Source organism: Mobula birostris, chromosome 1 (genome assembly GCF_030028105.1).
Source record: "Mobula birostris isolate sMobBir1 chromosome 1, sMobBir1.hap1, whole genome shotgun sequence".
Taxonomy (NCBI): Eukaryota; Metazoa; Chordata; class Chondrichthyes; order Myliobatiformes; family Myliobatidae; genus Mobula; species Mobula birostris.
This window is the reverse complement of record NC_092370.1, coordinates 206393076-206420810: the sequence shown is the minus strand read 5'-3', so window position 1 is coordinate 206420810 and position 27735 is coordinate 206393076. Positions and strand designations below refer to the sequence as shown.

The following is a 27735-nucleotide window of genomic DNA, read 5'->3' as shown; positions in this document are numbered from 1 at the left end:
ATTCTGTAGCCCAGATTAACACAAAAAAATACAAAATGACAGGTCGAGACTCAAAAGTTTAAGTTGGCTTTCAGTATATTTTAATTGTTTTGCATTCTGCAAGATTCTTGGTTGAGTGGATGAGATCACATAACCCATACAACAAGCATCACTTAGTCAAAAAGTATTACCACAAAAAGAATCACACGCACGCACGCACACACAGGCATACAACTCAGCCCTAGCACAGATTAAAGTCAGTGCTATCAAGGTCAAAATGAAGTAAAGCGGCAATTCGAACCCAGGTAGAACTGAATTTACAGCTCTGTTTCGAGTAGATTGTTCATGTGCATAGTTAAAATTCACCAAAGCGCCACCGCGGGCACTCTCAGGGTATGCCTGTCTGATTGTGGCGATCTGTGGAAGGTTCCGCTTTGAATAGCAATTGCAGCAGTGAGTGTCAGAGTGGAACAAAACCAGGGTTTGTTGACGCCTTCGCAGGTTCTGAAATGACTTTCTTCAGAGATGTTCGCACTTTGCTCGAGGACTTGGGTCATACGGACAATTCACGGTTGTTTTATCACTGGAAACAACTACGTGTGAATTCGCCAAGCTTGTCCGTTTGAAAGTTAATAGTGTCAGTTTAAAGTTATTGCGGGTTTGTGCTATTTGAGCTATTTGTCAGTCACGGGAACTCCTGAGCCGATCAGTGGTTTTCATCAATTTGTGCTCCACCCACTCCAAGGCACGCTGTCGCTTCCCCGGACCCACACAAACTTGATACTCAAACTTACTCTTGTCCCCTTTAGGACATGGATGATGGACGGACGGGGAGGCCCAAAATGATCAAATGTCGGGTTAAGCTTTTCAGGGGCAATTGAAAAGTCAGGGTAGTTTAGAAACAATTACCCTCCTGATAATGAGAAACTGACTGCATTCGGTGCCAGTTGTGCCGTTGAAATGAATTCACACTTTCCAGTGGAGAGACGGGACCTGTCACCGTTGTAGTTTCTCTCTCTTTGGCCGCTACTTAATGTGTTCCTGAACTAACCGAAAGTGACTTGATTCACAATGCCAGGGAGCAAATCTCACTCGCTGGAGCCGGCGTTTCGCAGACTGCCAGTAAGTATTTCAGGCTGTGGCCGAGAGTTCCTGTACTTGGTTGTGTGTAAGGTTGAGGAAACGTTTCAGGTAGGTCTGACTTATATCGGGTCTAAATTTGCTGTGTTGCAAGCGACACAATGGAAGAGGACATTTAAGTTGTGAGACACAGAATGAGAAAACATGATTTGCTTTCCGATGCCCCCTAACCTGGAAGATCCCTTACTTTGATGACCAACCATTAGCAACACTTTTGCCAGAGTGTATTTAAACTCAGCAATAGGGTCGTTGTTATGAACCAGACTTAACTTACAGGCGTATGTTGCCAATGCTGAATGAATGGCTCTGGTATACTGGCGATAGTTTGAGAGCAGGGTTAACAACATATCAAACTGTTATTCCATTCGGTCGATCTTCAGTTTGTCGTGCACTCCATTGCAAAGGTTAAAGGGGTCCAGCACATCTTACAATGCCTTTCCCTCTGTCTTCTCTGCCCGGTTCATAGGTGCTCGATGGATGCCCAAGCAAGGGGACGGCGGTGCCCCAGGAGTCCGGCCTCAAGAAGAGGTTGCAGGCGGTGGAGGAGGATCACTGTGGCAACCGACCCGCTCCGGAGGGGGCAGGGGCCGTCTCCGGGATGGAGTCATGTCCCTTCGAGAAGGAGGAAAAGGGAGCTTGGTGTAAGAACTGCCAAGCCAAGCTGGCAGAGCTCAGAAGACAAGCAATGAAGCTCGTCATTCCCGGGTCCACCAAGGTATGAGTTAATAACTAAATAAAATCAGCCCACTGGCACTGCTGCCCATCTGCACAGAACCCCTATCCTTGGCTGTCTCCAACTCTTGGCATCTGGCAGTAGCTACAGGATTTGATTTGTTTTACACTGAGATCTCTTGGCGTGCCTCGCCACGCTCCTATTTCTTCTCTGCTCGCAGACCGCAGAGCGGGAGTTGACGCGTCAGTAGTCGCTCAATATGTGAATCTGACGAGCGGATAGAACCAGAGCACTGATAAAGCGCTCAAGAGCAGTCGCAGCGTGGGCGGTGGGACCGAGCCACCGACTGACGTGAGCTGTACGCGCCGGTGGCGCGTTGCAGACGGGAGACCACGGAACTGTCTGACAGCCTCCCCTCAGGGTGAGAAGCAGGCATCCATCCCTCAGCAAACAAAACCAAAGCGGCCTCTTACTGCAGGGTCTCGTCTCAACGTCACGAACTCCCCAGTGGGAGAGTCGGGTGACCGTGGCTCGTTAGGTACACGTTAGAGGTGAGGATGGGGTGTCGTGTGGGGATTACCCCGGCAGGACACCGCCGCAAAGGCACCCTGTGAGAGGCGGTCAGGCAAATGCGTACTCCTTTGGATTGAAAAAGAGGACAATTTCCTGCAATCGATTTTCACTAATTGCGTTGATCTTTCAGTTGGTTGGCGCATGTGACTGAAAATCCAAGGATTTGAGACAGGGCGAAAAATGTTTCATTTAGTAGCACAAACTCATTTTGCAGCAATTGAAATAATGTGCTTAAGCGTTTCTTACGTTGAGGAATCAAAGAACCCCCACCGTACACTCCCACCCACATACACCATGTGTGTTCTCTAATAGGAAACGAAGTTCCACCCAAGGTTACCCACACAAAAACGACCTTTATTAGAGGTTCAAACTATTATAATGCCATATTTCAGGGTTTTGATCTGATCTACCCTGAAGGTCTGGTACCAATCTTAAATTTCATTTGTTTTGGCTAAATGTTCTGTCTACACTTCTGCCATCAACTGTCACAGAAACTTACTTTATTCCATTGTGCAGAATTAGACACCGCTGACTCCTCTACCTGTGCACAATGAACAAATTCTTCTGAATTATAATCGGGGCATTATCTGTTCATGTCACTGAAGGACGACATTAGTCATGGGAAAGAGCTCATTCTGGGAGGCAGGTGTTCAAATGAGGAGACTCTTCTCTCAAGACCACCTTGTGTGGTCCTTCTTGTTTGGTGGTAGAGCGGAGTAGGGTTGAATGATGCATTTGACCTTTTATTTCCAAGAAAAAATGATCACAGCACTGTTTTCACCTTCATATTGATGTTGATTCTGAAGTAAAGTCCACTGTGGTTGGATATTTTAATCAAACTATTTATAAAGGCAAATGGATGTCCTTTGTTGTTTTATGTCTTCAAAATGTGGCTGGTTTCTGAAATAAATGGGTAAAATATATTTTTGTCAACTCCTCAGCAATATTGTGTTTTGAAAGTTAAACAGAAACTCAGCCTAGTTAGGCATATGCTCCTTTGAACCAACTGGCTTATTCTCTGAAGTTATACACTTGACTCTGCCCTTTTCTTCAGTTTAGTAACCCACAACCAAACTCTTTACTGTTGAAATTCAATACTATACAGGCGTGTTCAACCTCTCCTTCAAGCCCAGTACCCCTAATATTGTATACTTAAATAATGTAGCTATTCCCCCCCCCCAAACAAAATAAAGGTTGAATGAATACACTTTGTTTGCCCAAATAATCACAGGATCTTTCAACAATGGCTTTGAAATCATCTTGTACTTGGATTGGAGTACTCTCTTGTTTTGGTGGATGGATATGTGGTTTGAAGAAATTATGCATTGGGCTGTATGACAAGTAACTGAAAAGGCACTATTACTATGGCAAGGTTTTCCATTCACTTTCCATCACAAAACAGAACATTGAGGTATGACAAGACATATTCTAGTAGGCAACAAAATATAGTCATTCATTTAAGGGTATGAGCATGAAGTGATGAAGTATTTTTGAAATTAGGCCGGTCTATAAATATTAAGTGGCTAATGCTTACATCCTCCAGTGAAAAATAAGGATTTTTTATTTTCTTACTTTTTGATATTGTACAATTTTCACTTACCTTTTTTCAGTAGACCACTAATAAAATAGTGATTGGATACAAAGGTTTGTTCCGTGCAGTAGTTGATGACAAAAACAGATAGGATGCTGGATTATTAGGATGATTATGCAAGGAAACAGTTTACACCCAAAAGTTCAACTTCCAGATCTCCATAGAACAGGAAGTTAGTAGTATTTTTCCTGTGTATTACTTATATTTATCCACTGATTTATTGCCTTGAACAGAGAGCTAGTAAAATCAGCACATCCGTAATGATTTATTGACATTGTCCTTTCAATAAACAAGTTGTTTTCTATTGAACTGATGCAGTTGCTATGATTTTGAAGGGTTGTAATTGATATGCAAAGGCTTGCATAGGTCAGCTAAATCTTCTGGCAACGATAGTGAAAATCATTTTCATACATCGTAACTGCAAGGAATTCTGATATTTTTTACTTTAGAAAGTGTTACCTGATGAAAAAAAGTCAAGGATTTGAATGTGAATTAGTGGCTGGTCAAAACCGCTTGAAAATAGTAAAAATTATAATTATGTGCAATATAGAATTTAAACATAGCTGTGATTACAGACCATTTCTTACACTTTTAGTTTTCATTAAAATAATTGAAACAATAATTTATTTATGCTCTGTTTTATAGGCTACACTGGCTCTGCCATGAATTAGAAATTGATAAAGTGTATGGCTTACAGCAAACATTTTATGACACCATAAACAAAGTTATATAGTTAAAGCGCATAAATTCAGAATCAGTTACTTATAGCAATGTGGTCACCAAATTTGACTGACAGGAAGATTAGCCAGTTACCTCCACTCTGACTGGCTATCGAACTTAGATCATCTGCATCTTTGAACCTCCAGCTGTTTCTGTCAGATTGGTGGGATGGCTGGGTCATGGGTTGTTTTTAATCACTATCAGTATTTTTCTTTAGTCTACAAAGATCAGCTGTAATTTGAGATCATTTGTAATTTGCATGGATTTTCTCCTTTCCTGAGTTGGAACAATTATGGAGTCCTGGAGTAATATAGAAAGAGGCCCTTTGGCCCATTTCAATTATGCTGATTGTAAAGTGCCATTTGGAGTGAGGCCTGTTCGCCTGCCTTTGTCCCATGTATTTCTAAATGTTTCCTGTCCGGGAACCTGTCCATTGTTTTTAAACATGATAAATATACCTCCCTCTACCACCTCCACTGACAGCTTATTTTATATATCCACCACTCACTTCTTTCCCCTCTCATCAAAAACTTGTGCCCTCTAGTTTTAGACTCTCTTACTGTGGGAAAAAGATTGTGACTACCTAACTTATCTAAGCTCATCATAATTTTATAGTTAAGTTCACCCTTCAACCTCCTTTGCTTCAGAGAAAGCAGTCCCCAGCCTATCCAGTGTCTCCTCATACCTCAAGTCCTCCAGTCCTGGCAACATCATTGTCAATCCTTTTTTTGTATCCTCTCTAGCTTAATCACATATATGGTGACCAGAAATGCACTGAATATTCCAGGTGTGGTCTCATTAACTCTCTACGTAGCTGTAACAAGATGTCCCAACACCGACACTCAGTGCTGTGTTTGAGGAATGCAAAACATCTTCTTCACCTCTTTGTCTACTCAAGTTGCCACTTTCAGACGTTTATGTAATCATACCCCGGTCTTTCTTTACTTCCTCAGTTAGGAGGGGCATGTTGGACTGTATGGCTTCAATATATAAATATAAGTGCTTCTGGAATTCTGTAACTTATGCGATTTGTAAAATGTGGAAATGTCACTTGTATCACTGAATGAAGAGCATGGATCCTCACTGCTGGGCAAGCAACAAGGTTTGGGGGGAGAATGGAAGAAATTCTTAGCAAAAAATATAAAGCTTTTTAAAATAGAGGAATTTTCCTGTCGACTGTCCTCGGCACATTTTTGCCTCCCTATCCTTCCTAATGTAAGAGAGCTCCCAGCAAAACTATCATGAGGGAAATGAGGAGAGTTTAATGGCACTGCTCCTTGTTCTGTTTCGGAAATCTGTTCAGCCAACAGCTACTCTGAGCAGAGTGGTAAAACAAAGAGCCATGCCAGCACCCAATGGAATGGAGGCCTACATCACTCTGGTTCAATGCTGACTCAGTGATGCAAACAACATTTTCACATTGTACTTCTGGATTACTTTAAATAATCTTAGAAGTACAGGCATTTATGGAACTAAGGGAGACTATTTGTGATTTTGATGAAAATGATATCAATTGTAATCCACTCCTTGGTTCATGGATATAGCCGCATTGAACATACTGATGGGAACGGTGTAATTGCAGATATGTCACTGAATACTGGGCTAGCTCATGTTCAATCTGGTCTGTTCCTCACGTTCATCACACACTCTAGTCCCACAGGCACTCTTTTGACAATCATGGTGCTCTCTGTGGCTGATCCTGAAGTTTTACTTCAGGCCAACATGATGCTCTTTTAAAAGCTTATTGTCACCAAAGACTGCAGTAGTAGGCAACTGTCCATCCCAGGGGATCACGGGTGGACTAGGTCCTCTCCAGGGCGCAAGCCTGGGTGGGAAGATTTGAAGAACCCGTTGTTGCCCATGTAGTGTATTTCCTCTCTCCACGTCACTGACGTAGTCCAAGGGAAGGGCAAGCGCTGATACAACTTGGCACCAGTGTTGTTGCAGAGGTTGCCAGAGTGAAGTTGTAAACAACATCAAACTGCCTTAGGGACCCCAATTCCTATCTCTTCCTCGGGGTTTACTCCCCGAGCCTTTCCCATGGGTGGGTATTTGCCGCAAGACAGCAGAGGTTTAAAACCAGAGTGTTCCTTCTCTGAGGTGGGTCGCCGTTCAAAACTGATGAGCCCCACCTGCCTGAATATGGCAACTGCCCGAATATTTAAAGATTTATCATATTTCAAATGCATCTAAATAATAAAAAAATGAAAAAACCCTACTTGAGAACACATTTAAATGACAAAAATTACTTGAAGCATTCAATAATGTAAAGAGAAGAAAATGAACTAGTTATGTAAGTACATTACATTTGCCATCTATAGCTGGCATATAATTGAGGAGCTGAATGCAAAATGTCCATTGACCAGCACAATAGTGCTTAAGCCCTGGTTCATGGGTGGAGCAGGAGGTCAGATGCACTGGTATCAAGTGCAGGGGTCAGGAGGTCGGATGCACTGGCATCAAGTGCGGGGGTCAGGAGGTCGGCTGCACTGGTATCAAGTGCAGGGGTCAGGAGGTCGGATGCACTGGCATCAAGTGCATGGGTCAGGAGGTCAGATGCACTGGTATCAAGTACAGGGGTCAGGAGGTCGGCTGCACTGGCATCAAGTGCAGGGGTCAGGAGGTCGGGTGCACTGGCATCAAGTGCATGGGTCAGGAGGTCGGATGCACTGGTATCAAGTGCAGGGGTCAGGAGGTCAGATGCACTGGTATCAAGTGCAGGGGTCAGGAGGTCGTATGCACTGGTATCAAGTGAAGGGGTCAGGAGGTCAGATGCACTGGTATCAAGTACAGGGGTCAGGAGGTCGGATGCACTGGCATCAAGTGCATGGGTCAGGAGGTCAGAGGCACTGGTATCAAGTGCAGGGGTCAGGAGGTCAGATGCACTGGTATCAAGTGCAGGGGTCAGGCGGTCAGATGCACTGGTATCAAGTGCAGGGGTCAGGAGGTCAGATGCACTGGCATCAAGTGCAGGGGTCAGGAGGTCGGCTGAACTGGTATCAAGTGCAGGGGTCAGGAGGTCAGATGCACTGGTATCAAGTGCGGGGGTCAGGAGGTTGTATGCACTGGTATCAAGTGCAGGGGTCAGGAGGTTGGATGCACTGGCATCAAGTGCAGGGTTCAGGAGGTCAGATGCACTGGTATCAAGTGCAGGGGTCAGGAGGTCAGATGCACTGGCATCAAGTGCAGGGGTCAGGAGGTCGGCTGCACTGGCATCAAGTGCAGGGATCAGGAGGTCGGCTGCACTGGCATCAAGTGCAGGGATCAGGAGTGAGCTCACCTAGTTCAGCCCAATGGTCGTTCACTCTGGATGAGGGAATAACAGCGAAGAAGCTATTTTTTTCTCTGGGAAATGGCATCCTCCATTTCCTTTTGATTTAATAGTATTTACTTCGGTTGCTGCTTGCGGGGTGGGTCAAGCCTGAAAGGTTCAGCCCCTTTGTTGGCGACGATGCTGGAGAGAGGATGGGTGGGGATTAGATTCTAAAGGGGCATCAATCCTGAGAGAAGCAGAAGGACTGATGTGTTTCCCTACTGGAGTTATCTGGTTGTACAGCTCCGTCCTGCTGACGATCAGCTTCACTTAGTTTTTAAACTGCGAATAGTGAAAGTATGACCAAATCTACACCCTTCTTGGTCTCTTCAGTATTAAGCACAAAGAATTACGTCTGAGGATCATTTCGGGGAGAGTTATGGGTATTATGCCCTTGTTATGGAGCATTTTGCTGTACCTCACATTTGTAGAACAGCTCAACCAACAGGAAAATTATGACAAAAATTAACCATTTATTTAACAGCTGTCATAGACATGGTTTACAATAATTTCCTAATTCCTTTACAACAGTTTGGAGATCGCTTGAGGCCCTTTTACTTCGAATTTCACGCTGGTGTTCTGCATTTATAAGCTCCAGCAATCTACAACCTTTTGTATTGTTCTTGGAACCCTGGTGACCTTTCTTAAAGTTGTTTTTGAATTCAAGTATAAGGTTTCGAAGCCCTGACCTGAAGCAAAACGGGTGGAAGGGAACTTTTCTGGGTGAAGATGGCCACATGAGAGTGAACCAACGAACACAGTTGAAACAATGAAATATGAGCTCAAACAGTGAAGCAGATGCAAGCCAAAATTGTACCTTTTCCTAATATTATTTACCCAACAGACATGGTTACACAAAGAAGTACGCATCGGAGGCTTAAGCGTATTTGCTTATCTGTGCTGATTATAACCATGTAAAGTGATTGTGCGGATTTGTACACTGTTCAAAGCATTGTTGAAAATAATGCTTCTTTTATGAGCGAGAAGCTTATTTAGGATTCTTTCAAAAAAGGGGATCTTTAAATAAGTCGAATTAAACAGTTGTAGTTAAAATTACTGAAGCATCTTCTGTTGATAGCAATCTTTCCTATCGTTAATTGACTTCTTCACTCTATTAGACTTAGGAAGTCCTCCAGCAATTTCTCAATGAAGCAATCAGCAATCAGTGTTCAAACTGAAGTATTTTTCAGCAAAATTAGTGGAAACCTTTTTTAAGATTGTTATGATTAAAACATTGCACTGAGTCACTAAACAGCATTAACAGTAAAAGGCTCTGTTTACCAGGCAGATTTATGCAAGTCTGTTTACAGATTTATTTTCACTATGCACTTTAAATAGTAGTTTTCATTTCAACATGCTCTAGTCTTCTCCAGTTTTAATACTTGTTCTACTACATGGCCTGCAGAAAAGAGGTGTGCTTTGGCAAGGAATAATTGGTTCCCCTTATCTTATGTTTACTTTTGTTTCACTGCTCTGTGTTACCACAATTGATACAGTAACCAGGCCACCAGCCAGGACGGCTGAAGTGTTAGTTCCTTATCTGCATCCAGTTAGCTAACCACATCTGGAGCTAGCCATTGCTCCAGATGTAAGGCGGGAGAAAAAAGGAAAAACAATTCACCAAAGATTATTACAAGTATATTGGTGGGGGTAAATAAGATTAGAGCAGTCCATATGTGGCAGAAATGGAGCCCCGTTCCCTTTATATTGCTGATCATCTGAACTCAATAGTCTCTGTCCCTGCTTTCTCCCCATATCCCACCCTCTTTAGCCTTTAGAACTATAGTGACCTAAATATTTCCTCAATATGTAGAGATTTGTCGTAACTATTTTCTGTGGCAAAGAATTTCACAGGTTCATCATTCCGTAGGTGAAGAAATTATTCCTTTTCTCAATCCTAAATGGCTCCTCCATTCCTTTAGATCCTAATTCTGGACTTCCCTATTATTCAAAACATCCTTCCTGCATCTAATCTCCTGCTTTTTGTAGGCAAGACATCCCCTAGGCAATTTTCTGCATCCTTGGGGAGATTTTTGTGTTGTCTCTGTACTGGAACACTTGGCTTCAGGCATGACAGGGTCTTCAAGCCTATACGGTAGCCTGGATGTCGTCACGTCTCATTGCCTTTGCTGTGTGCAGTGTTCTTAGCCATTGTTTTAATAGCACATGGTGTGAATCAAATTGGTCAAAGATTGCCTTTAGAATCAGGTTTATTATCACTGACATATGTTGTGAAATGTGTTGTTTTGTGGCAGCAGGGCAGTGCAGAACATAAAATTTAATATAAGTTATGAAAAATAAATAAATGGTGTAAAAAGTGAATAATGGGCAGTGTTATGGATTCAGAGAGCATTCATAAATCTGATGGCAGAAGGGAAGAAACTTTTCCTGACTTGTTGAGTTTTGACCTTCAGGCTCTGAAGCTCCTGCCTAATGATAGCAGTGCAAAGAGCACATTTCCCAGATAGTGGGGGCCTTTAAAGGTGGATGCTGCCACCTTGAGTCACCACCCCTTGAAGATGTCTTCAGTAGCAGGGAGAGTTGTCTTCATGTTGGAACTGGATGAGTGCACGTCTCTCTGCAGCTTCTCGTGATCCTTTTCATTGGCACCTCCAGATGAGGCTGTGGGTGATGGAACCATAAAGCAGGTTCCCCATTGTGCATCTGAAGAAACTGGCAGGACTGTTTGGTGATGTACCAAGCCCTCCTCAAACTGCTAATGAAGGATAGCCAGAGGCGTGCTTTCTTCATGATTTCATCAATGCTTAAGGCCCAGGACAGGTCCTCTGAGTTGTTGATGCCCAGAAACTTGAAGCTGCTCACGCTTTACACGATTAACCCCTTCACTGAGGACTGCTGCGTGTTCCCTCGACGTCCCCTTCCAGAAGTTCACAATCTGTTCCTTGGTCTTACTGACATCGAGTGCAAAGCCACCATAGCGCAGTGGTTAGCACGACGTTATTAAGGCTTGTGGCGTTGGAGTTCAGAGTTCACTTCTGGCATCCTCTGTAAGGAGTTTATACATCCACCCCTGGGCAAGTGGGTTTCCTCTGGGTGCCCGGGTTTCCTTCCACATTCCAAAGGCGTACCAGTTAGTAGGCTATTTGGTCATTGTAAATTGCCCTTTGTTTAGGCTAGGGTTAAATAGGTGGGTTGTTGGGTGAGATGTGGCTCATTGAGCCAGAAGGGCCTGTCCTGTGAGGTATCTCTAAATAAAATAAAGTTCTTGCTGTGACACCACTCAACTAGACAATCCGTCTGACTCCTGTATGCCTCCTTGTCACCATCTTTGATTCTGCCAACAACAGTGGTGTCATCGGCGAATTTATAGATGACTTTTGAGCTGTGCCTCGTCACACAGTCATGTGTGCACAGTGAATAGAGTATCGTCACCAAGAAGGAGATACTATTACCGATCGGCATTGACTGTGGTCTGAGGATCCAGTTGCAGAGGGAGGTACAAAGGCCTGAGTTTTGAAGCTTGTTGCTTAGTACTGAGGAGACAATGGCATTGAACGCTGAGCTCTAATTGATAAACAGAAGTCTGACAAATGTTTTGCTGTTGCCAGGTGCTCCAAAGCCTAGCTGAGAGCCAGTGAGACTGTGTCTGCTGAGGAGCTGTTGTGTCATAGGCAAATTGCAGTGTGTGCAGCTCCTTGTTCAAGCAGGAGTTAATTCTAGCCATGGTTAGATGTTTCTAGAATTAATTCCAGTAGATAGAGCTTCCGCAATCATCAGGATCTTGGGCGGAAGACTTATCCATCCACTTGACACTTCTGGCTGAATAGGGACAAATGGGCTAAGTGGAAAATGTAATATTTCTCACTACATTAAAGGAAGCTGCTTGTTTTTGCCAGTTCTCAGGATGAATACCATCACACTGCACACTTCCCAGCAAACTATTCACTCTCACAACTCCACCTTTGATCTTTGGGATGTGGAAGATAATGACAGCACCCACAAGAAACTCACAGTCAGAAGGAGAATGTACATGTTCCATACAGACAGTTGGAAGGAATTATGATTACTCAGACTCAAGTATGTGGTTCATGTTCAATCAGCAGTAGAATATTGCTGCCACTGACCTTTAGTTTCTAGGTGTTTGTAAAGTGCTTCCTAATGACAAAACCAGCTAATTGGTCACTGCCCATACTCTACAAAGAAAAATATCAAAGTGGGAAGTGAGACAGACATTTGACCCGACACATGGTGATCTTTGCAAACAGCGCAAGGAAATTATTCCTTAGTCTGGAATGCATTACAGGAACTAAACTGACTTATGCATTTTGAGTGATAGTTGGTTCGTCATGGTAACAGCTCAGGAAATGAGCTTTTGCCAAAAAGAGAAGGGTTATATGGTTTTCTTATTATCTAGTGACATGGATTAGTTCTTGTGGTGGCCTGCTTGTGAAGCAATGATCCAAATTTATGCTGAAGCTTAATGCCCCTAATAGTGGTTGAGTTACCAGTCACAATATAATGTGCCTGCCAATTATCTGCAAAACCAGTGCCAACTGACAACCTTCCTTTTGTAAGATACTGGCTGATATTACGTAATACCCACTGACTATCCAGAGGAGAATATTCATTCTATGTGAGGAAGGCTGTTATACAAAATTAAAATGTTGTTTGACAGAATTTAGAGAAAGATGTGCAAAAGTTTTAAATAACAAAACTGCATTGTTGCATCAGTGGAGAAATCAGGAGCAAAATTGGTGGAGGGAAAGTTTCTTCCGTGTGGTTGGGATCAGGAATACTCACTAACTGCATAAATAGTGGACTTCCGAGACTGCAATGAGTCACATTTTTGGGGGCAAAACAAGACTCTGAAATTTTCCACCACTTCCAAGGATAGTAATAATTTTTTAAAAGCTTTGTGTAATTTAAAATAACCACAGACTAGGAGGTCAGAACATTGTGAAAGGTAACTCAACAGAATCATTAGATGGACTTTTTATAAAATCTCTCACATGTAATCTTATGGTTTGTAAATGTAATCCAAACTGTTTCATTCCTTTACTGTCTTGAATTTATGTCCTACCTACACATTACGAGGGAGAGGGAGAGGGAGGGAGAGAAATGATGATGCCACATATTAAGAACAATACTTTTCACAGGTAATGCACTGAATAGTTCATACTGCTGCCTATTCCTTGAGGCTGTGATGGTTAAGAAGAACAGACAAATGTGTGAAAAATGGGAAATACCGTTCATCAGAAGGATTTTTCAATTGCAATTAAGGTGATAATAAATTGAATGTCTCCAATGACTCCTTGGCAATAAGATAACTACCTTTCAAGAGCAAATTAATTGTAATTGATGCTGTTGAATTATTTCCAACTAATTTCTCTTACTGGACATCACTGGAACTGCAATAGAATTTTTTTTATTATTAAGTAAATTGAGATATGGACATTATGGATGATACTTGGTTTTTAGTGTTAAATTATACACCATACATTAAGATGAGTAAACAGAAACTCAAGAGCTCAGAATAAATAAGAAACTTCATATATACAGTGCATAACCACCTGGTAATGGGTTGCCTTAAATTGTAAAGGTGCATTTTTTTCAGGTAGTTCCTAAAACTATAATTTTATTATTGTGATCTACAGTCTCATAAGAACCAACAAATGAATTGAAAAATCTTTATGAATACTTAATTGGATATATGATTATATAGAAATGTAACTGATTAGCTTTAATACTCATGTAGCGTAATGTAATTGAGAGAAATGTACATAATTCACAACTACCGACATTGAGTGGAGGTTTCACTTTAAGAGGCTGGTCTGGTGTGATGACATTATTACAAAAGTATTTCTAGCATGCTTTTGTGTTCCCATTTTGCAGATCAACAAAATATGTTACGGGTTTCATTAAACGTGAAACACCTGACATCATTTTATTTGCAAAACGTACATTGATAACTCTTTTTGGCCCTTTTGAGTTTCTGTGCATGCTATTTGGGCTGAAAAATGCAGCTCAGACTTTCCAATGACTGATGGGCTCTATATTGAAAGACTTAGATTTCCTTTTTGTTTACCTGAATGACATACTTGTCACCAGTGTGTCCAAATCCGAACACGTATCTCTTCTCTGCACACTTTCGAGCATTTAAGCCAACATGGGTTGATTATTAACCCTGCTAAATGCCGATTTACGATTTACCACTGACTTTCTTGGCCATCACATCTTTGCAGAAGGGTTTTTAGGTATGGTAAATTTCTGTCACTGCGCCATGCCGTGAGATGCTGAACTTGTACCCCTCCCCCCCCCGTATAGTATGCTTAAAGACAATTCCCTTCATTATGTGCTTGACTGGTCAGCGGACATGACCAGGGCGTTAGACACCAAACAAGCTCTTTCTAATGCAACAGTACTGGTGCACCCACTCCCCAACACACCCATAGCCATTTCTACTGACACCTCATACTACGCTGCGGGTGGTGTGCACAAACAGTTGGTTGAGGGGTTTGGCAGCCACTTGCCTTCTTCAGCCAGCAGCTCTGTCACCCCTGAAAGGAAGTACAGCACGTTTTACTGAGTCTCTATCTGGCTGTGCACCATTTTTGTTTTCTGCTAGAAGGTTGCCATTTCAATGTCATTAACATTTCCTTAGGCGTCCTTACCATGGCTCATTTAGTGTTTTGGAATGGGGAGAAAAGACTTTTATCATAGATAAGAGGGGTAAGCCTGAACAGGTTTTGGTAGATTACCTTAAACCAAGATTTGGAGTATTCTGCTGCCATGTCCCTGCTGTCATGTCATGACCATGAGAGAGTCAACGCACCCCTGGATGAGCCACCTGCAGAGGCATCTGCTGTTCCTCCAGCCATGGAACACAGGACCCAAGCTGGCGGCTCTTCCGAGTTCCAGACTGGCAAACAATGCAGTTTTAATGAAATCTAGGGGGCGGGGTCCTGTATAGGGTAACATAATTGGGGAAAATGTACATAATTTGCAACCACTGATACTGAGCTGGGCTTTCACTTTAAGAGGCTGGTCTGATGTGATGACGTTATTACATAAAGCTCTTTAGCATGCTTTTGTGTTTTGGTTTTGGAGTTCAATAAAATATGTTAGGGTTTCACTAAACATAAAATGCCTTATGTTGTTTTATTTGTGAAAACCTACACTCACACTAAATCTTCTTATACTTATTAATTATTTTTCTCAAATATATGTGAGTCAGAAATTGATATTTTTTGTTGTTTGCTATGATCCTATTTGGGAAAATACTTACTAAGAAATTCAAAACATAATGTGTATTGGTGTTGGCACATTGCACTCTGCTTTAGAAATTCATTGTATTGACTTTCTTGCCAGGGTCGGAGAGTCTGATTACATTGAATAAGAAACACATTAGTTTTTTAGGCCTGATTATTTAGGCAGAGCTCTTTAGATACTTATCATTTTAAGGCAAGAGTTTTTTGCCTCCCTGAGTTTCCCCTCATGTGCAAAATGAGGCTGCCCATTGTTAAAGCCGGAAGTATAATAAAAGGCACGTAGGGCACAGTCAAATAATTGTTCATTCTGTTTAAAGTTTGCTAATTTGACTAGAAAGTAAAATGTTCAAATACCAGGTGAGAACAAAACTCTGGGCTGTCATTCCATGTAGAGTCACAGTGGAGTGCTGCATTGGCAGGCGTGTGGCGTCTATGTCAAACCAAGTACCTGACTTCCTCAGATGGAAGTAAAAGGGGAGAAAAAGGCTGATCTCCTATACCGTGCCCAAAATTTATTCCGTCAGTGTATTTCACTAAAGTACATTTTTCTCGTGATTTTCATATTACTACTTGTGGAATCTCACTGTGTAAAAAAAATTACTGATGTCTTTTCCATCTTACAACAATGATTCATAATCCAATAAGTGTTCATTTGAGAGATATGAATTATGAAAACTATGGTATTATGCTAGTCTTCTTCTTTATTACAATTAATTGAACATTTTACCTCTTGTGAATGAGTAGTTATTTGTGCTTGCCTCTTTGTCTGCCTCCATGAACGCAAACTATGGACATGATTTGGCTTAGGTTGTGTTTAGTTTGAGAGTTTTGCATTATCCTACTCAGTCAAATTTGTATCTTTGATCTTATATATCTAAAGTGCCTTTCCTGTTTCTTTTAATACTAAAGAACTTTGTTCCTCTTGAAAAATAAATTAATCTGAGATTGCAAGGAAGGAAGGAAGGAGTCAGAGATCAGAGACTGAAACGAACAGGGAATGTTGGATGGACCTTGAGGGTCAAGGACACTATGCAGGCAGGAAAATTCAACAGGGAGCATGGGTGTGGCTTTATGTGTGTAGTAATGTCTTGGTATCTGGAGTTCTGCTTGTTCAAAACCAGGGTTGCAAAGTAGCTCTGTACTGGGTAGATAGAGCATGAGATTAATTGAAAGTGCTTGCAGGGTCTATCAGTGTGCTAACTGGTAAGTTTCTGTTGCTCCTGTCCTTTAAACTGGCATTTATACACATTTTATTCCCTATCTTTACTTTAACTTTATTTTTATATAATTCTTTATGTCTTATAATTGCTGAATGTTGTTTTTTGCTTCGTGTCCTGCCAACAGACCACAGCAGATGGAATAAGAAACACATTAGCTTGTTGGGCCTGAGTATTGGCGAGTAAAGTTCCTGATAAAGCAGCAGGTTCTTTGCTCAGCCAAAACATTTGTAACAAAGTCAAAAGAAATCAGTCAGCTTGATTTGCATTCTGCAGTGTCTTCCATTCCTGGAACCTGCAAAACAGGCGATACAGGGATGGTTGTTTCTCTCTTCTCATTCCTACGATATCAGTGCTGCTGTTGCACTGTTTAATCTCTATCTCTTAACACCCTTTTGAGCAGGTAGGTTTGAGTTACATACAGACCAGACCAGGGAAGTGTAGCAGGTTTTCTTTACGAAAGGACAATGGTGAACCAGATGACATTTAACATAGCAAACTACATGATACTCACTTTTTAGTATCCAAATTGAATTTAGTTTTGCGCAAGTGGAGTGAAAGTAAGACAAGGAAGAAGGAAGGAAAGGAGAAATGACACATTTATGAGGAGAGCCGTAAAAACTAGAATGGAGACAGAATGGGCAAAATACCCTAGTTAAAGGCCTAACAGAGGAAGAGTAGAGACGTTTTTAATTAATGTATTCTTTCATGATCCTACCTGATTAATTTGTTGCATTGTAATTGGCATAAACAAATATTATGATCTGGTTAATATCCATTTAAGTGACCTAACAACAAATTCACATAGTTTAACGTTATACTGTCATTAGGGATAGCTAGCCCTGCTCCTAGAGAGAGGTTTGCACATGTTGTTAAAATAGAAACAGACAAAATGTAAGAGAATCGTGCAGCATCAGGAAACAAATGTAAAACAATCCCATGGGATCTCTGCATTTGCTTTGAACATGCAAAACCATACATGCTACTCATTATAATTACCATTTTGGCTTAGTGGTAGTACTTTCAGCTCTGTATGAGAAGAAGTTAATTATACATAATTTACCCTAATATTAAGGGAGTGTGGCATTGTCGGAGGTTCAGAATGTTGAAAAGGGCCTTAAGCTGAAATCTCTGCTACATTTTCAAATGAATGTGATAGACAACAGAGCACTGAGCACACAACCCTCAGCTGACATGGACAGCAACACATTTGTTCCCCTGTAATAGACTGGCAAGGCAATTGGTTGGGGCTGAAGAATAGACACTGACCTTACCTGTGACTCCTGTGTCCCGATAATGAATATAGAGGAAGGGCCAATCCTCAATTCCCCATTTTACACTCCGCCAGCACATGAGAAAAATGCATTTCTTTTATATAAGTGTTCAAGTCACATGGGGTTAGTGCAGGAAAGTGGTGCTGAGGTTTAAAAAAAAAATCTGCCAAGCTCTGAGAGAATGATGGAGTAGACTTTAGGGGTCAAACTACCTATTCTTACTTCTACTTCTTGTGATTTGATCTTGTGCTTGTTGTTGTAGCTTTCATTTGTGAAATCATGTCATGCATGAAGGCGGCTGGTGTGTTTGGTCCTCTGACTCCTACGGCTGGTGTACAAAAATGGATTTGGAATGTTCTGAGCACAAGTATAAACAGAACGCTTTCTTTCGTTTCAGTCCACTGCCCCTCCTCTCTTAAAGTTCCGTATTTCTTTTCCTCTTGAAATAATTTCCAAATTCCTTTTGGATATTTTTATTGAATTTGCTTTTGCTAGTCTTCAATGCATTTCATCAATGATGGACAGACACATTGAGAGCCGTGGGCGGAGTTAACTATCCTTTAAAGGATTTGCTAAATCACTGATGTTCTACATTGCTGGTTAAAATATCCATTAATGACCTGGTTGTGAATGCAGGCAGCATGATTCTTCATGGATGATGTGAAAATTGTGATGGTCTGGAAGGCAGTCTTAGGCTATTGGTAAAATGGGCAGAGCAATGTCAGGCTTTAATCCTCGTACAGTATGTGTGATGTGGGTGTATTTCTGGAGGGGTACTAAGAGAATGACACACACAATGAATGGTGGGCTCCTCAGGAGTACTGAGAAACAGGGATCTTGATGTTGAAGTCCAAGATCCCTGAAACTAGCAAAATAGGTGGCTAAAATGGTTATAAGATCATACAAGACACTTGCTTTCATTACCCAGCATGGAATATACAAGCAGGGAAATTCATGGTATATTTTCATCAAACATTGGCTAGGTTACAGCGTGGTTATCGAGGGCCTTTATTACACAGGAGGGGATGCACAAAGCATTCACCAGAATGTTGCCTGGGATGGAGCATTTCAATTATGAGCAGAGATTGGAAAGCAGGGTTTGTTTACTTGGTGTGGGGAAGGTTGAGGGGAATGAGCTGAGATTAGCTTTATTTGTCACGTATACATTGAGGTATGCGGTGAAATGTGTCCAGGTACAGGTGGTTATCCATTGTGTCCGATGATGACAGGAAACCTGTGGCGGAGAGTTTTTAAAGTGGAAAAGCCACTGCACTGGGCAGTTCCACTCTCTCGACCTCAGAAGTCCTGGTCCAGTGGTAGAACAAGTGTCACAAACTGGGTTTTGCTTGGTCGCAGTGGATGACCATGATGTCTTCTGTGCTTTGTCATGCCCTTCGCTCTCCACAGCCCTGCAGTACCGCCTTCATAGCCATTGGGTCTCACTGTAGATCTCATCCTCCCAGTCTGCCAGAGCTGACTTCACATGCTAGGACAGGCATGTCCCTAACTCACTAGGGTACGAGGCCACTGGCTACCCTCACTGGTTTAGCTCGCCTGCCGAAGTGATGTACAGGGGTGTGGCCACTGTCGCTTGCAAACAGCTACTTGGAGCCAGAAGTGAGAGCTGAGTGTCCAGTAAGGACCAAAGGTGAATGAGCTGACCTGAATGGATATGACAAGCCATTTCACCAGAGGTGCTATCCCTCCCTGGATACCCCATATACCCTACAGGTATGTAGATGTATACTAAATTGGGAGAGTCTCGGGTAATGTAAATAATGTGAATTGCTTCCGCCTCCATCCCCCTAACAGAGGTGTATAAAACCAAAAGGCATATGATCAAGATAAGGAGTAAGAAATTTTGAAAGAATCTGAGGAAGAAGTTCTCCCCCAGAATGTGGATGAATTTTGGAATATATGTCTTTGGAGGTGGTAGCGGCAGAAATTCTCATTTAAGAAATATCTGGGTTTATACTTGATTGGTTGAGGCATGGAATGCTAGGTGTCAACTGCTTTCAAATGGGATTAGTATGGATGGTTACTTAGTGGTCAGCATAGACGTGTTGGCTCAAAGGGCTCACATCTGTACGGTCTCTATGACTTTGCCTCTCTCTATCCTAAGAGTCCCTGGTATTCTGCTTCAATTCCTTCATCTTTTCTAGGCTGTCTTTGTCAAGATATTCATGAGGCTCCACTCGCTCATATCTACAGTATATATCTTATTTAGAATATTCTTTTCATAATTTCTCTATTTTTGTTGGTATGAACTGATCTAAGATCAACTTGGCACAATGTGGAATGTACTGATTCAATGCAGGGGCACATGGTGGGAGGAGAGAACGGTGGAGGCGCTTGGAATCTCTTCAGCATTCACCTAACCTGTGGGTGGATGCCAAGATCTGAAAATCAGAGGCAAACAGATAAATGTTTAGCGGAGAGAAGCTGTCACAAAGCCCAAAGCAAGATATTATAAGTACTTTACTAAAAGCATCGAAAAAATAGAAAATAGAATTGTCGCTTGAAAATGATTGTAAACTGGAATTGGTGGCATTGTTAAATTTGTAAGGAGATGCTACCTCCGGCTAATTATCTCTGCTTCTTGCACTACTTAGCACATCAAATCCAACTGTCACCTCTCCATTGCCAAAATTCCAGCTGAGCAACTAACAAAATACTGACAACTGATCATCTTTCTTGTCTATATATTCAGTACACAGCATTTGGTGTTCTTGTGCACAAAATTGTTTGGGAGGCTGAAATTTTATAAAGATTTACAATCACTGTAAGGTATACTGTGGTGTTAATGGAAGATGAAGATGAAATTTCAGTAGGTTCCCTCATTTCATTGTGCTTAAAACATCTTCCTTTCACATAATTAATTCAGATTGTATATGAACAGGTAAATACATAACATATTAAATGCTTCGATGGTGATAATTATACAAATGGGTATACAAGCTGGTGACCATTTTGTTTTAACTGTTACAAAGGCACTTGTGGGGATTGACAAAGCTTTCCTTTGGATATGTTAGAGGAAATGGAAGCTGCATTGATAGTGAGTGGTATTTCTGCACACTGCTGCATAAATGTAATACTTTGCATAACTAAGTCCTGAAAAATGTCTGTTGGGTGATTCACCAGTTCATCACGATTCTGACCACAAGATTTATTTGTAACCTCATAGAACACAGAACACAGAGCATTACAGCACAGTACAGGCCCTTTGGCCCACAATGTTGTGCTGACATTTTATCCTAGTCAAGATCAATCTAACTGTTTCCTCCTACATAGACCTTCATTTAAGTTGATAAATTTCATGACACTTGCTGGTGATAGTAAACCTGATTCTGATTCTGAATTTTTTGTCATCTATGAGCCTATCTTACAGGCCCCTAATGTGTCAGCCTCTACCACCATCTCTGGCCACGTGTCCACCCCCCCTACTCTCTGTGTGGAGAACATAACCCTCCAATCACCTTAAAAGTGTGTCTTCCTTGCATCAGCTCTGGATCTCCACTCGACCTATGTCTCCTATTATCCTGCACATGTCTGCCATGTCACCTCTCATCCTCCTTTGTTGCAAAGAGAAAAGCTCTACTCCGCTCAACCTATCCTCATAAGATATGCCCTCTAATCCAGGCAGCATCCTGGGAAATCAACTCCGCAACCTCTTTAAAGCCTTCACATCCCTCCTATAATGAGGCAACGTGAACTGAACACAATGTTCCTGCACAACACACAGGAAATGCTGGAGGAACTCAGCAGGTCAGGCAGCATCCATGGAAATGAGTACACTCTTGATGTTTTGGGCCAAGACCCTTCTTCAGGACTGGAAAGGAAAGGGGGGGGGAGTGGGAAAGATGCCAGAATAAAAAAGAAGGGAGAAGAGGAAGGAGAATAGCTGGACGGTGATTCCAGGTGGGTGGTAAAGATAAAGGGCTGGAGAGGGAGGAATCTGATAGAAGAGGAGAGCGGACCAGAGGAGAAAGGGAAGGAGGAGGGACTCAAGGGGAGGTGATATGCAGGTGAGAAAAGGTAAGGAGGAGGGGGAGGGAATTTTCTTTTACTGGAAACAGAATTCGATATTCATACCATCAGGTTGGAGGCCACCCAGGCAGAATATACACGCTGCTGCTCTTTACCCTGAGGGTGGCCTCACCATGGCACAAGAGGAGCCCATGGACCCCCATGTTGGAATGGGGATGGGAATGAAAATGAAAACGTCTGATCACGCAGGAATAATTCTACACACTTTGGAGGATCGGGTGACTTTGAACCTATGCTTCCCATATTCCTCACACCTTGCCTGTGGATGTTACAGTCGAATTGATTAACACTGGTTGCCATGACTAAACCAGCAACTGCACCTTCATTGTATCCACAGAGCAGCAGAATGGTAAAAGGCAAACTGATGGACCTTGTTTTTGTTTATCTAGCAATTCTAGATATAATAATGTCCTCGTATATTATTGTTCGGTGTTATACTGCAAAACTGACCACATGCATGCAGCAAGTTAGGACCCATACAGGGTTTTAAATCATGTAAATAATATTGGAATGAAGACTTGCCATTATGCCCACTGGCCTTTTCAGATTCGGGTTCTTACCTTGGACTACAGTTAAAAAAAGGCAGCAGTTATGTGTGAAGAGCCAACTTAATACAAATAGATTGCTGTGATTGTCAGATTATAAGTGGCTGTTAAATTATTGTGTCAGTCTGCAGATAAATTTGTATTTACAATAAATATCTACATTAGATCATGTTATTACTTTGAAAGATAATGTTTGAAAGTTCAAAGAACAAAATAATATCATGGAAATTGTAAGCAAGAATTTTGAACAATGTTTTCCCTTGAGAAGATTATAAAATCTTTGAAACAAAAAAGCTGAAGATCCTGTCCTCTAGAGCAAAAAACGAACTGCTGGAGGAACTCAGTGGGTTGAGTAGCATCTGTGGAGGGGAAGGAATTGTTGTTTTGGGATGAGAATGGAGAAGGCAGGTAGCCACTATAAACAGGAGAGGGGGATGGTAGAGCCAGAAGCTGGTAGGCGATAGATGGACTGAGGAAGGGTGAAGGTGGAGACACAGGCTACGTCTACACTATGCTGGATAATTTTGAAAACGCTGCTTTCGAGCAAAAATGATAGGCGTCCACACTAAGCATTTTTTAAACTATCTCTGTCCACATTAGATGGATATTTGGGTGAATTTCCTCCTACTGGGCATGCGTAGGACACACAGAAAACAAGTGAAGAGGGAATGGTATACTTAATGCGTGTTTGTCCAGTTACAGAGTAGAAAAACTTCAAAGGAATTGCTCTTGGCTCTCGCGCAGGAGAACTTAAAACTGAAAAAAAAACAAATACTGGAGCGTATGGAGGCAACTGACAGGGAGTTCACTGACAGTATGACCCGGCTGACGACGAACATTGAAAAACTGACTAACTCTGTTGCATTAATAAAGCACTTTGTTAAATGTATAAAACACGTCTGCATCAGTGTTATCTTGTATTTCATACAATGTTACATTAGGCTGTTACACATCTATTGTCAGAGAAGTACTTGCATAAATAGGTAAACCACCTTCATACAAGCAAGGACAGAAAACAGAGCGAAGTGAGTATACTTATTTATTCAGTAAGCTATGGGTCAAAGTATTTGGTGAGTACATTTCTAACTCTTCTGGCTTCAGTCTCGTTGCCGTCTGTTCTGAAATTGTTAGGTTATGTGGGGGATTGCGTTCAAGAAAACAACGAAATGCTGCGCTGTGGCCATCTGTTCCAGCACGTCATGACAGCATTTTTAAATAGTCAAAAAAGCTCACTTTACAATTTAACTCTCACGCCGTTCACACCGACCGTGCGTTATAACAGCAGTACGACAGTGCTTGCGCAGTACCAAGCAGAAGCAGAAAATGCATTGTTGTTGTGTTGTCATGACAGCGTTCTTAAATCTCTCCGTTTACCCCATACACACTACAACGGATATTAGGCGTTTTCAGATTTATTCACTCTGGAGACCGTTTCTGAATATCTCCGTATTCGGGGGATGAAAATGCCACTTCAGTGTGGACGGAGGGTCAAAACAAAGAGAAAAAGCTTCGTTTTTAAAATTATCTGGCGTAGTGTGGACGTAGCCGCAGACTGGAGCGTGATGAGTGGGGACACAAAGGATACAGGTGCTGAAATCTGATGTAAGGAAGGTGATAATGGGAACCATTCAACAGAGGTTAGTTCTGGGGGGTGGTTCTGCCCTGTTTTCCAATGTTTGCTATGTCCTGCAGAAAATGTGTGGGTGTTTCCTGTATGTATAGTAATGCCATCTCAGTTGGATACTATTGCAAGAGGTGCAGCTGACGGCATGGTCCCAGAAATTTCACCAGTACCACTACCTGCAATTTCCCTTTAATATTAATATCAATTGCAAAGTCAAGCCTTTATCTTCCCCAAACATTGCGCTCCCTGCAACCATTGACTGGCCTCCCAATGCACAGCAAGCTCTTGCGGCCCAACAATATTTTTTTGAATGTGTTTAGTAAGCAGGGTGAATAGTTAAAAAGCAGGAAGCAGGTCTCCTGGCTAATATATTACTTAGAAATATATCAAAATCATTTAATGTTTTTTAAAATTGCTAACATTACATTGGTAGTTCAGATGAAGGGTCACCATCCTGAAATGTCAGTGTTGTCTCTCTCTGTACACATTGCCTGATCTGCTGAGCGGTGCTGCTGCATTTCATGTTTTTGTTTCAGATTTGCAGCACCTACAATATTTTATTTTTGAACATTTGACTGTTTCCTGAGGAATTGATACTTTTTGAATCTGCCTCTCTTTCACGTTGCAACTGCCAGCTGGGTTCAGTAGAGCCACTGGGCCTGGATAATGCTGCTGTGAAATTCTGGCCCTCTTCAGAAGTGACTCAGATTGCAGTCAAGGGTACCTTCTCGACAGAATGTATACCACAGCAGGAAGCAGCTAAGGAGTCTAACCAGGGCAGAGCACAGGTTGGGAGTCTAATATCTAGGTACTGGGTAATATTTGTTGATGTAAAGTACTGTCAGGTAGAATAGTTGTATTAGTTTGTTTTATTAGAGTATATTCAAACATGCAGTCTAGGTGCCATATACATGCCTATGAAAAGTCTTCATCCCGCGCCCCCTCCCCAACCAGTAGTTTTCATGTTTTATTGTTTTACAACAATGATTCACAGTGGTTTTAGTTTGGCTTTTTGACACTGATGAACAGAAAAAGACTCTTTTGTGTCAAAGTGAACACAGATCTCTACAAAAATTAATTACAAATATAAAACTTAAAATAATTGACTGCATGAGAACTCACCCCCTTTAATATTACACACCAAATAATCATTGGGGCAGCCAATTGGTTTTAGAAGTCACATAATTAGTTAAATGGAGATCTGTTTTTCGAGACCTGTATGCAGTCACGGTGTTTCAATTGATTGTAGTAAGAATACACCTGTATCTGGAAGGTCCAAATGCTGGTGATTCGGTATCCTGACAAAAACTACACCATGAAGACAAAAGAACACTCCAAGCAACTTCGCGCAAAGGTTATTGAAAAGCACAAGCCAGGAAGTGGATGCAAGAAAATTTCCAAGTCCCTGAATATCCCTTGGAGCACAGTTAAGTCAATCTTTAAGAAATGGAAAGAATATGGCACAGCTGTAATTCTGCCTAGAGCAGAGCGTCCTCAAAAACTGAGTGACCGTGCAAGAAGGGCTCTAGTGAGGAAGGCCACCTAGAGACCTATGACAACTCTAGAGGAGTTACAGGCTTCATTGGCTGAGATGGGAGAGACTGCACATACAACAACTGTTGGCCGGGTACTGCACCAGTCGCAGCTTTATGGGAGAGTGCAAAGAGAAAGCCACTGTTGAAAAAACACATAAAATCTTGGCTAGAGTTTGTCAGAAGACTCTGAAGTCAGCTGGAAGAAAGCTTATGGTCTGATGAAACCAAAATAGAGCTTTTTGGCCATCAGACCAAACACTATGTTTGGCATAAGTCAAACACCACACATCACCATAAACACACCATCCCTACCGTGAAGCATGGTGGTGGCTGCATCATGTTCTGGGGATGTTTCACTGCAGTAGGCTCTGGAAGGCTTGTGAAGGTAGATGGTAAAATGAATGCAGCAAAATACAGGGAAATCCTGGAGGAAAACCCGATGCAGTCTGCAAGAGAACTGCAACTTGGGAGAAGATTTGTTTTCCAGCAAGACAATGACGCCAAGCTTAAAGCCAAAACTACACAGGAATAGCTTAAAAACAACAGTTAATGTCCTGGAGCGGCCAAGTCAAGAGTCCAGATCTCAATCCAACTGAAAATTTGTGGCTGGGTTTGAAAAGGGCTGTTCACTCATGATCCCCATGCAAGCTGCCAGAGCTTGAGCAGTTTTGTAAAGAAGGATGGGGAAAAAAATTGCAGTGTCCAGATGTGCAAAGTTGATAGAGACCTATGGATTTTGTATTATGTGGTCTAACAGGCTTTGACGTTTTTTTAGAGTAGAGGAACCAAAGATGGATCACAGTACTTTAACTGTGGTCTATACAATATTTGTTTCAATTATTCCTCAGGCAGCAATTTCCACTGAATCCATTGTATCTCTTCCCAATGCTGCTTTTAGTGACCATAATGAGATGCAGAGCCAGGATTAGAACAGTTATTACTCTACAACCATTCGGCTTCTGAACTGGCGTGGATAACTTCAATCACCACAACCCTGAACTAATTCCACAACCTACAGACTTACTTTTAAGGACTCTTTACAACTCATGTTCTTGGTATTATTTTTTACTTGTGTAGTTTGTCTTCCTTTGCAAATTGGCTGCTTGTCAGTCTTTGTCTGTTTATCTATAGTTTTAAAATTTATTTTATTTATTTAGGGATACAGTGCCGAGTAAGGCCTTCTGGCCCTTCGAGCCATACTGTCCCAGCACCCCCCACAACCCTGATTAATGCTAACCTAATCACGGGCCAATTTACAACGACCAATTAACTGTCTTTGGACTGTGCAAGGAAACTAGAAGAGCAGGGAAAACCCATGGTGTGGCCATACAGCGACTCGTTACAGTACGGTGCCGGAATTGAACTATTAAACGCCCTGAGCTGTAATAGTGTCGTGCTAACTGCTCCACTGACTTCTATTGTATTTATTTTTCCCCGTAAATGCCTGCAAGAAAATGAATCTGGAGATGGTATATGGTAGCGTATATGTCCATTTATAATAAATTTACTTTGAACTTTGAAACGAAAAGAAGGATATCCTGCTCCCCATGACCTTCTGTCAGACTGGTGGAAAATGCTGGAATACTGTGGTTTAGATCAGTGAATAAGTCCCTGGCAGCAAAGATTACTCATATTGTGTTCTGGACATCATCAAAGTGAAGTAATCTGAAACAGATTTATACACTGTCTGACAGGAAGTAAAGAAGCATAAAGAGAAAACACTGCAGCATGTGTTAATCACAGCAGGCCTTTTTATAAATTTGAAGCTTGAATCCATTTCAGCTTAGTTCAATGCCAGTTTTCATCTATGTGATTCATTTGGAATCGTAGCAGGAAGGCAAAATGCTGCCGCATCTGATATATAATCAAATAATACATTTAATCATCTTCTTTGTATTGTAGCTATGTCACTAGTGACAATGACAATCATCACATGCGATAAGACGATCTTCCTATCACACCACCACCTGCATTACAGGAAGATCTCAGTTCTTGAAGACTGTTAGTAGAAAGACAGAGATCAACAACAAATATAACAACACAATCACCTTCTGACAAATTGGAGTAAATTAGCAACCTGTTGCCCTTGACAGAAATCCAGAATTTCTATTGTTTTCAATGGAATTTAAAATCTGCTGCTATATAATGGGTGGACAAGGTCTCTTCGAGAAGTGTGTAACTTTATGTTCTGTATCGAAATGGCCCAGTTACTTGTTAGCTATAATGAACATAATTAAGACGGACGGCAAGAAATGAAAACTTCACCAGTTGTGAG

The 27735-nt window shown here is 41.7% G+C and overlaps 1 protein-coding gene across 2 annotated transcripts in view; it reads left to right on the top strand.

Moving 5' to 3' along the window:
• Positions 1-531: 531 nt before the first annotated feature.
• kif26ab (kinesin family member 26Ab) overlaps positions 532-27735 on the top strand; it is a 205716-nt gene continuing 178512 nt past the window's right edge. The window contains exons 1-2 of one of the 2 annotated variants that reach the window (XM_072269687.1): positions 532-1101; positions 1586-1834. In XM_072269687.1, the coding sequence (XP_072125788.1) occupies positions 1051-1101; positions 1586-1834 (300 nt within the window). In that variant the 5' untranslated portion in view covers positions 532-1050. The remainder of the gene's footprint in view (positions 1102-1585; positions 1835-27735) is intronic. The other variant, XM_072269694.1, reaches the window with a different exon arrangement.